At 38.9% G+C, this 10,488-nt stretch overlaps 1 protein-coding gene across 1 annotated transcript; it reads left to right on the forward strand.

Moving 5' to 3' along the window:
• Window positions 1–1,828: 1,828 nt before the first annotated feature.
• On the forward strand, window positions 1,829–7,469 carry twist3. The gene is made up of 2 exons (XM_026259726.1): window positions 1,829–2,940; window positions 6,273–7,469. Exon 1 carries the CDS (start codon window positions 2,078–2,080, stop codon window positions 2,693–2,695), a length of 618 nt encoding a protein of 205 aa, XP_026115511.1. The 5' UTR covers window positions 1,829–2,077; the 3' UTR covers window positions 2,696–2,940; window positions 6,273–7,469.
• Window positions 7,470–10,488: the final 3,019 nt, after the last annotated feature.

The following is a 10,488-nucleotide window of genomic DNA, read 5'->3' on the forward strand; positions in this document are numbered from 1 at the left end:
TGAGCTGAAGAATATTGGCATATTGGATATCGGCAAAAATCCAATATCGTGCATCCCTGCCTTTTTTTTTTTTTTTTTCTGTGTTTAAGCACAGATCAATGAGACCCACAATCAGCCAATGCCAAAAAGTGTGCTAATTAAAAGAAAACAAACTGACAAAATGATTGAACCCAAGATTGGGTAAAAATACAGCATGATAAGAGATTTACAAGCAATTTTACAAGCCCGCTCATTTTTGACCAGGAACTCCAAATTAGGTAAAGAATTTTCAACACAGGACAAGGGATGAATACTTTTGACTGAAAATTGTGTCCACCGTGGCATTTCTGAGATATACAAGTTGATTTAGCTGTGAATAGCCCTCCAACACATCACATTTTGTATTTCCCCCTTATCTGGCAGCGATTTCAGCTCGTGGGGCCTCTGCTAATGAGCAGCTGATAATGTTGAATCAGGTGTGTTAGATATGGGAGCTGGAAACTGTAGGACCAGGACTGAGAAACACTGATCTGAAACACTCACGCATCGGCCAAAGCCTGGCCTCTGATTACTCCTGAAAATGTATGATGTTTTTCTGTTCTACTCTTTATTACCAAATAAATAAATAAAAATACCAAGACAATACAAATAGGATACAATTACATGACTAGGTCACTTAGTCATCAGTCGGAAATGTCTTGGTCTTCCACTGAACATTCTTTCCCTCTCTCTTTTGAAGTCATTGCTGCACCCTACGGCTGCACGATAGGTCTGTCAGTTTTCTTAATCTGCTACAAGACACTGAGACAGATGAGAGACTGAAAAATGAGGCCCCTTGTTTGCATTTATAACTGTTGATTAGAGTGCAATCCTTTTCAGAAATGAATTCATTGTGTTTTTAAATTTGATTCTTGCAAATGCTTTGTTTCTGAAACCAGTTTTAAGATCAGCAGGACATTAGCAATCAGAATGACAGGATACAATCAAAGCAGGTCTGGTTTCAACTGACACTTTGTACTTTGTTATAAAGTTCAAAATAAAGCTAAAAAAACTGATGTAATGATTTAATTAAAAAACAAAATTGCTTTGAAGTCTCGGACAGTCCTGACTCCAGACCTTGATTTTCCTCAGACCCTAACAAAACACAAGCTTATAATGTGCTGATATGATGCATGTAAACACTGAAAGCATTTCTTTTTGTTATGGTTTGACGACTTTTTAAAATGTTTAAGTGAAACAAAATGCTATCTATGCATTGAATATTATTAGGTGTTTATGTTCATGGTTGTTTTAAGCTAAATGTGCATGTGAGATGGCAACTTTTCAGATTAAAATCTACACACACACACAATTTGACACAATCAACAATATATAAAAACCCACTAACAGACCCACTTGTTGTTCGAAATAAAGTTCAGTGCACCCTTGAACACCTCGCCATGCCATAAAGCCAACAGAGAGAGCATGAAACAGCATGCAAAACAGCAAGCCTGCTTATGAGCCTGCTTCTCAGCTGCTTCCTATTGTCTGTCTTGGTCTGTGCTTGGGGAAAAAAGAGGAGGTGTGGGGTTCTGGAGTGGTGGAGGGGGTGTGTATGGACTGAAGGCTTGTTTTGGGAGAAATCTGGAACCAATATGCTTCAGACAATTTCAAGAAACTCTACAGCAGAGTCTTTGCTGCTACCTTGGATTGTGCCCCCTCCCTCTGGCTCTGTCATCCAATCACGAAGTACTTTGCCTTTCTGTTTCCTTTGAGCCGGCTCCACCCCTCAACCTATCCTCCTCTTAACCAATCGCTGATCAAAGTAGGTAGGGCTTTGGAAGACTTAGCCACTGGCCTTTATAAAAGACCTGACAACCAGATAGTGATTTTGAGGTTTCAAGAACTGGCCCATAGCTACATGACGTACAGAGGAGACTGAGGAGGTTTTTACGAACCCAGATGAATGGCCGTATATCTTGAGTTCGGAAAAGGCACCTTTTTGCTTTGATTCGTCTGGATTTCCATTAAAACCATTCTCAGTCCAAGGCAAAGAACCGTGCCACAAAAAAAGCGAAATAGGATAGAAGCACGGAACTGACAAGGACGACTGACCGTCATGCGAGAAGAACAGTCTTGTGGCAACTTTCCCGAGGGTGGGGTCCTACCCAGTGAAGAGGAGCAAGAACGCCGTCCCAACAAGTGCCCCGTCGTGGTTGCACCACCAGCGGGTGCTCGAAAGCGGCTGACGGGTCCCAAGAAAGAGCCTGGTGGACCCCCAACACAGGACAACAAAACGTCGCTGCAGGGTCCCTCTACGCTCACTCCCTCTTGCCCCAAGCGGCCCAAGAGAAGCTCTCCTCCTTCCTCATCGACCTCTGCGGCCTCCCTAGTGCCCACCGTGAGCTCGGTTTCACCTGTGCCCGGGCAACCGTTCGAGGACCTCCACACGCAACGAGTGATCGCTAACGTCCGGGAACGGCAGCGCACACAGTCCCTAAATGATGCTTTCGCCTCGCTGCGGAAGATCATCCCCACGTTGCCTTCAGACAAACTGAGCAAGATTCAGATCCTCAAACTGGCTTCAAGATACATCGACTTCCTCTACCAGGTTCTCCAGAGCGATGAGATGGATGCCAAGCTGGCCAGCTGTAACTACCTGGCCCACGAAAGACTGAGCTACGCCTTCTCCGTTTGGAGGATGGAGGGCGCTTGGTCCATGTCCGCCACTCACTAGACGTTCCCCGTTCCTGATCCTACTTTCCAACCCTACAGCCAACCTCTGAACTCTGAACCTACATTGTGCCCGAGAGAAACTGACTCTGACTATTAAATCTATCGCTGTCTGTATATTAGCTACAGCTTCAGCTTCACCAGAAACAGACTTTTGACTCCTGATGCCATGACCTGACCCTGCCTAAAGCTGACCTCTGACCTCCTAACTCCGATCTTTTCACTTTTTCTCAGAGCAAACCTCTACAGGTATGTCAGACCTCGAGTCAGAAATAAATGAAATCAGCACTTGGATTTGGTTTAGTCTGATTTGTTGATCTGCAAGCTCGTGGTCCTCTATCACAAATAAGAAAATGATTGGCTCATTGATTATGGACTTGGAATCGTTGGGTTTATTATATACATCATAATGATCAGCGCTGAATGCATAAATATTAATGCATATTTTATATATTACTGGGAAGCTCTGCACCCAGTTACAACAAACATCCCAAGTTTTAATTATAGAATAACGTTACTTGTAATAAATTATAATTATGAGGGTATTATCACTTAAGGCTTTCTTCAGGGTTTGTTGTAACTGGCTTGGGCAGCGCTGGAACAGGATCTGTTTTTGTGGCCAGACCTTTAACCAGCTGGAGTAGCTTTCGACTGCTGAACTGATGCTATTGGTCTAATGAACAGTTAACCTGTTTCAGAATCAAATTCACACGGTAAATTCAATAAAATGACACAAAAGGCTGATATTTAAATGAAAAGTTTGTTCAGTGCTGGATAATAGGTTTACAAGGATTGAGCTAGTTTTTTATATTTTTTATAGACTTATAGACTCAAAAGACTGGCTAAAGATCCACAGGCATTAGCAACAAATTGTTTGTGTGTGTGTGTGTGTATATATAGCTTGTTTGCTCTTGGAAATTGGTTTAAAAATACTACATGGACAAGACACAGACTACTTTTATGATAAATGTCTGAGGGAGGACATTTTACAATGTGCTGGAGATTAACGACCGAATAACAATTCTTTGCAACAGAAAACTAATCTAAATATTGTGCTCATTTAAAATGAACTAAATGCCAACAATTTCAGATTTGTTTCAAATAAGAATGGGTATTCAGCAATAAGAATTCATAACTTCAAACATCTGTCAATTGGTTTAAAATGATGATAATAATAATAATGATTTCAACCCCAGGCTAATAGTATGAAAATTAAGGGTAACACTTCATATTAATAGTCTACTTTAGACATTCAACTACCTATACATAACTTTGCAGCTGCATGTCAACTAGCAGCCATTAGTGTATTAGTAGACTAATATCTACTAATATTACTAACACTTAATATTGATGGTTGCTCAGTGGATGTTCTGCTGACTATCAGTAACTTTGCAAGTATAGCAACGTATTCTACTAACCCTAACCTAACAGTCTACAAATGCTCTAATGAGAGTTAGTTAATATGCAGTTTCAAAGTTACTTAAAGTTAGTACTATATCTAAAGTGGATTATCGAAATAAAGTGTAACAAAAATAAACAAGAATCTGTGAAATATTAGCCATTTTGAGAATGCAGCATGAATTGTGTCGTGTCTTTGCAGAAAAACAGATTGTGTTCTTACTCGCATAGACAAATTTATTCATGTCATGTGATCCATGTTTGTCGTAAATGTTTACATGTCAGGTTTACCTAAATATTACTCAGGGCAAATTTCAGCTTGTGATAATCCGCTATTGAGGTTATCATACACAGGCCTACAGTTGTATCCTCTTCTGTTGATTTCATCGAATGCATTGCCTTACCCACAAGTACATTTAAATACTGCATGTAAGTATAAAAAAATTAAGTTAATGTCTGTGTAGCATTGCACTGGTCAAGCATATATTTCTAGATTTATTACTAAATTTATAACTAAACAAATTATATGTTAGTGCATGTGTAATAACTATGTAATTAATATGTATTTAATATAAATGAGTAAATATTCGACATTATTTCAAACTAAGCTCTCAGAGCTTATACAGAGGCCATGTGTTGCTATTAAAGATTACAGGGAACAAAGAAAAATCATTAAAGGAAAAGAAAAGTGAGTGAACAGGAAGCAGGGAAAGGTGGAGAGGACTCTCCTTTAGCCCACGGGTGTAAATCGCCCTCCCTCTGCCCTTCACGGGATCTCGTATCCAGTGTCGTGCAATCAGAGGCGACCGGCCCTAGACATGCAGGAACCTAATGATTGGAAACAGTTGTGGGGTGTTACAGAGGTGTGTGTGTCTGTGTTTGTGTGTGTGTGTGTGATCGTTACACGGCATACAACGCAAACAAATACATGCTAATTCAGTGCGATGATATATATATATATATATATATATATATATATATATATATATATATATATATATATATATATCTATAGTTTGATGTGACTTACCGATGCTATCGATTTTTTTGCCACTATGAGTGTTGAGAGATATTTAGCTGGTTTGGTGTAGTTTTAAGATGGCGAAATTCCCCTGTAAACCCCACAGAAACAAAGATGTTCTGCAACAGTGTGACAGCAGTTAGCTGTGCCCAGCTCCAGACTAAATCTGTACACATTTTTCACATCTCTGCACTAGAGAGACAATTGCGCAGAATCTCTAGCAGTCATTGTAATCAAATAAACTTAAATACTTAACAAAGGAACAGGCTAGGGATGTGAAGAATTTACCCTGGCACCAATAGAATTGACAATTTTGCAGTTTTGCTATGTAGCGATTTCTTACATTCTGGATTTAAATGCAACAATATTAGCAAAAAATTGTACAAGCTTAAATAAATATTTTGGAAAATCAACATATTACAAAGCTTTTAGCCACAACCAAAATCACAAAAAGATCCTGGAACTTTGAACTATTTTTATGAACCAGTCCTGGCAATTATATTAATCAATTAAAATTTCATCTACATGTGATTTTTTTTTTTTTTTTTAGTCACCCAGTCTTGATTGGCTGATTTGTGGGGGGAAAAGTGTGCTGTTAATGGAAACAGAGTAAATACGACTCTTTGTCAGGATTTATTTCGAGCTGTGGTTTCCTTGGACTAGTCATATCCACCACATACTGTGTTGCTTTAGCAATGTCCCTCATTTATACAAGATGAGTCAACAAGTTTGCTGGTGCTCATGGGAATGATTGCTTTGCTTTAGGCTGTGATGACCTGCAGATCCCAGCAAATCGATTGGACAATTTAAATAAAGCTGTTTATTAAGTAAACCAGATGCAAACATGAAATGCCTCCTCTCCTCCATGTTTTCTCCAATGTTTGCCTTTAATCCAAACCTTCTCTTGTCCATCTTCAAATGGTATTATCATGGCATGACAAATTCATTTTCTAAAAGTGTAAAATAATCCATGCATTTTTTTATTTCTTATTTTTAGGTCACAAAATGCATGCATGCATAATGCCAATAAGTTATTTAAATAATTTTAAATGGAGAATATTGTACTACAGAATGTTGAATAAACATTACAATTTACTTGTAAATGCATCACCTAGTCATTTTGATCATTTCTGACGTTCTTCCCTTCTGTCTTTCTCAACAGTATCCTACTATCCCAGAGGACATCAAGCTTCAACTACAAGCCATCAACCTTTTCCTTCCCCTAATGGATCAATACAACAAAATGCAAAAACAAATCCTCCACCATCTAGAGGAATGGACACCAGCGGTGTCTAAACTAAGATTGCTCAGACCATTCCACATGACTCTGAATCAAACTCTGGAAATCAGTGGCAGAGAGCTGATTTGAGATCAGCGTTCATTGACTTTCACTTTGTATAGAGGCAGACATTGACTGTCTTAAGGACTCTACATGTATAGCTAACCTTAGCCTGATGGAAAAAATGTTACGTAGACTCACTATATTCCCGATATACAGATCTGATCATTTCAGAGTCGCTGTGCTTGTCATTTATGCTGTATATTAACCAACATTATTGCTTCTGTGACAGTGTAACAATTGTGTCATGGTATTTACCACATCCGTCTAAATGCATTTAAAAAAATAAAAATAAAGCTGTAAGATTATTTCTGCAATATGACGACTTGGTGAATAGCAAATGCATTAAGTTCGAGTTATGAGAGTTAATTTATAATGAGCATGTTTATGACTTTTAGTGCGATAAAAACTTTTGAAGAAAACATAAAGCATTTAACAAATGAGAAATGTAAAGTACAAAAAAACAAAACAAAACAAACAAAAAAATTATCTTAAAAGTGTGAAGTGATAGATCAAGGTGTTCTTGTTCTGCTCGGACAAGTTCTTTAGGATCCAGACAGACACCACTAATTACGTAATTAGAATCAAATGTCGGCTAAACTTGGTCTGCACATAAACTTAGCATTATCCTTTTTAGTTTGAGGCTTCAATAAATATATGTCTGCTTGGCAAGAAATAAGACAGACAGCCTCGCCACAAAAGTGCCACATTCTGTTGTTTAGTACTTGTAATTAGGTAAGGCAATTACAAGATGTATGTTTGAAGCAAAGTGCAAAACACACGGCCACAGTGGCCCAAACTAAAGCAGAAGCCTAAACCTGTTACAACAGAAGAAACCAGTTACCAGATGGACCACCGACCAGTGCGGACCATCTATTGGCTTCAGGCCAGCTCAAGTATTTCAGATTTATTTGGTTGTGTGCATGTGCAAAACATTATTGCAATGGTTCATCCTTAGATGCTTCAATAGATGCATGACACACCTGAAAACTATAGTTCCTCGGTATATTTTTTATAACAGTATTGCTATGCTAAAATAAAAAGAACTTGCTGTAGATCTCTGTGAATGTTTCTCAAAAATGGAAAACAAATGGATGTGTGGATGTGACACATTTGATTCATTTCTTTCAGTCCCCTGGTATTTGATGTTCAGACAGACAGAAAAGAGAGTGCACAAAAAAAAGAAAGAAAAAAAGACAAATCCAAACAATATTTAGGCAAACAAAAAATGCTTTTCTTTTTAATTAGGAAGATAGAAACAGTACAAAATAGACATTCTTTTCTATACACAGAGAAATAAAGAAATGGGGAATAAACAAGGGAATCATTAAGTACATGAAGATTCGGAAACATCATTTCTGTTATTCTGTGTTAAACAGATCCAGTTAGTGGGGGTACTTCAAGGCACATAGGTGAAGTCTTTTGGCTGTAGGAAACTATTTACATTGTCCATACAAGAAGGTGAAAGGGAATAAATGACAGAGGAATTAAGACGGTGCTGGTTTGCTTTTATATGAGCGGTGACGACAGCACACGCTCTCCGTTTTACTTCATAAAGGGTTCGGAGAGATGAGAGAATACAAGAGGTATATCAAAACAGTACAAATGCACAAAGCTATTGTAAAAATACACCACTAAAATAGAGCTGTATGTAAGACGCATATCAGTGTCCAAACTGCAACGGAATGTCAAGATCTGTTTGTGGTCACAATCCCAATGAAACTGTCTCTAAATGCTGTCGATTTGTCCCTAAGTCGATTTCAAAGACGAGCAGGCCTGTTTTGTTGATGGAGAAATGCAAGCGCACTGTTTGAAGTACTATAAATACCCAGCAAGATCGCCGCTAGTTCTGAGCGATTAGCGATGACTTCATTAATGAGTGAACGTCTGCATCTGCTCTATTTTACAACAGTCTTCACGGGGGTCTGATGGGCAAAGGCTACCCAGGGTCTTCATGAAAACCTCTCAAAACATCAATAAATGGATGGTCGCTATTTACATGGAATCATACAAACGTTAAACTAGCCACAGTGGTTTGGTACGAGGCAAGAAATGGAGGAATCAAAGACTCGGGCAGGTGCTGGGAGCTTGTTTGCGCAGCATTGCGGAAATCTCACAAGGAATGCCTTGTTTTTAATTCTAGATGTTCGTAATAATAACAGCAATTTGTTAGGTCACGACCGTTTCTTGTAGTGAACGCAGGAAAGCATGTTAACGCTGTATTTGATTGTTAACACAGTGGTAAAAGACCGACTCAAAATGATGGGATTCGGTCAAAATCCCAAACTTGAAAGCGAGCCGTCGGGGCGTTCATGAACCCAAAAGCACAACGCTAAAGTCAAACAAGCACCATGAACTCTGCTGCTAGTGGAATGTAACATCCCGAACCACTAAGACAGCACGCATTAACTTTGAGATACTGATACATGTGGATGACAATTTCCAGCCCATCAGGATTACGCAACTACATTTTTGTTCCGAAACGTGAAAGAAGTGATATGGGTTTTGAAACCGAATGTGCTGGTGGAGTGGCACGGTATTTAAAGAGGTCAGTCTGTTTTGGTTTAAGGTTGGTGTGACATTCATTAGGGTTCATTGAAGATGGCGTAATTGTGAATCCCAGCGGCTGAGAGACATATTTAATATCACTATAAACTTCATCCACACAACTGGTGTGAATTAGACATCTATGTGCAGGCTGTGGAAAACAGAACGCCATCCAAAAACAATGCATCGCTCGTAAAAATAATAATAATAATAATAAAAACCTTCAGTAAGTGCACAGCAGTGAAAGAAATCATTAAATGCGCACCGACTTTAGACATGTCTTCGCCACAGGTTAACAGGCTGGTCATTTCCCTCGTCCAAAACAACAGAGATCAGTGACAAATACAGAACATTGTGTTACAAAATAATTTTACACACTGTCTTTAAAGTGGCTTCGAGAGCCCATTCAAATGTCGTATTTGCTTGTGGTCAAATAATTGTGAGTACAGAATAGATATGAATGATAGATACACATGCACACACATATAAAGATCATATTCAAATTAGTTTGGTCTAAAAAGAGAGTGCGCAACTTTGCGTTAGAATAAGTCTAGGGAAAGGCTAAGCACTTCCTGTGTCCACAATATTAAATGTACAGTGGTCATATTGATGCAACATGTGCTCAGAAAGATGGGCGTATATGCATTTTTTGGGTGTGGGTGTGTGCAATAAACTAGCTGGTCTGTCCCCCTGGCCTTCAGAAACATGAGGCATTAAATCAAATACACAGAATCGGTACAAATAAGTATCTCGAAGTTGTTCAAGTTTACAGCCTTCATGCTGGGAATGCAGGTAGAATGTAACTGAACTTGACAAGAATGCAATTGTTTTTTGCTTCACTTAAAAAAAATAAATGAATGTTTAGAGTAAAACTAAATACAGAATGACATATTTCTATTCCCAGAGGCTTGGGAAATTTCACGGTTCACATTATGGAATGCACAGTGCAAAAAATAAAAAATACAATTTATAAAACCCACAGTTTTTGTGATCGTTTTCTTCTTCTTCTTTAGTGGTTAAATTGGTTAATAGTAATGACATCATAAGCCCTTTTCACACTGCGATTCCGGAAGATATACGGGTTATGTGTCCCGGCAATTGTTCCCGGGTCGCTAGATTTTGCCCCTTTCATACTGCCAGTGATTTCCCGGAATATGTGTGTGCGTTCACACACAACCCGTAAAGGTCCCGTAATGACACGTGACATCAGCGCGTGTCGTGTAATGTACGAGTCGAAAACGCTAGGCACGTTAACTTTCACTGAAGCTGGCGAACGATCTCAGCGTCAGCGCGGAAAGTGAGGAGCTAACTGATCTCTGCTTCATTACAGTTTGCACATATTTTTTTGGTCGCAAACATTGATCTGCCTTCAAATTCCTGGTAAAAGAGTTGCGCGATAAAGTGCGTCATCACTACGACACACCCTTTACATCATTAGTTCTGGCTTTTGTTCACACATTGCTTGTTCCGGGACTGAACCCGGCAATGTTAC

The sequence above is a fragment of the Carassius auratus genome, unplaced genomic scaffold (assembly GCF_003368295.1).
Source record: "Carassius auratus strain Wakin unplaced genomic scaffold, ASM336829v1 scaf_tig00215236, whole genome shotgun sequence".
Classification (NCBI taxonomy): Eukaryota; Metazoa; Chordata; class Actinopteri; order Cypriniformes; family Cyprinidae; genus Carassius; species Carassius auratus.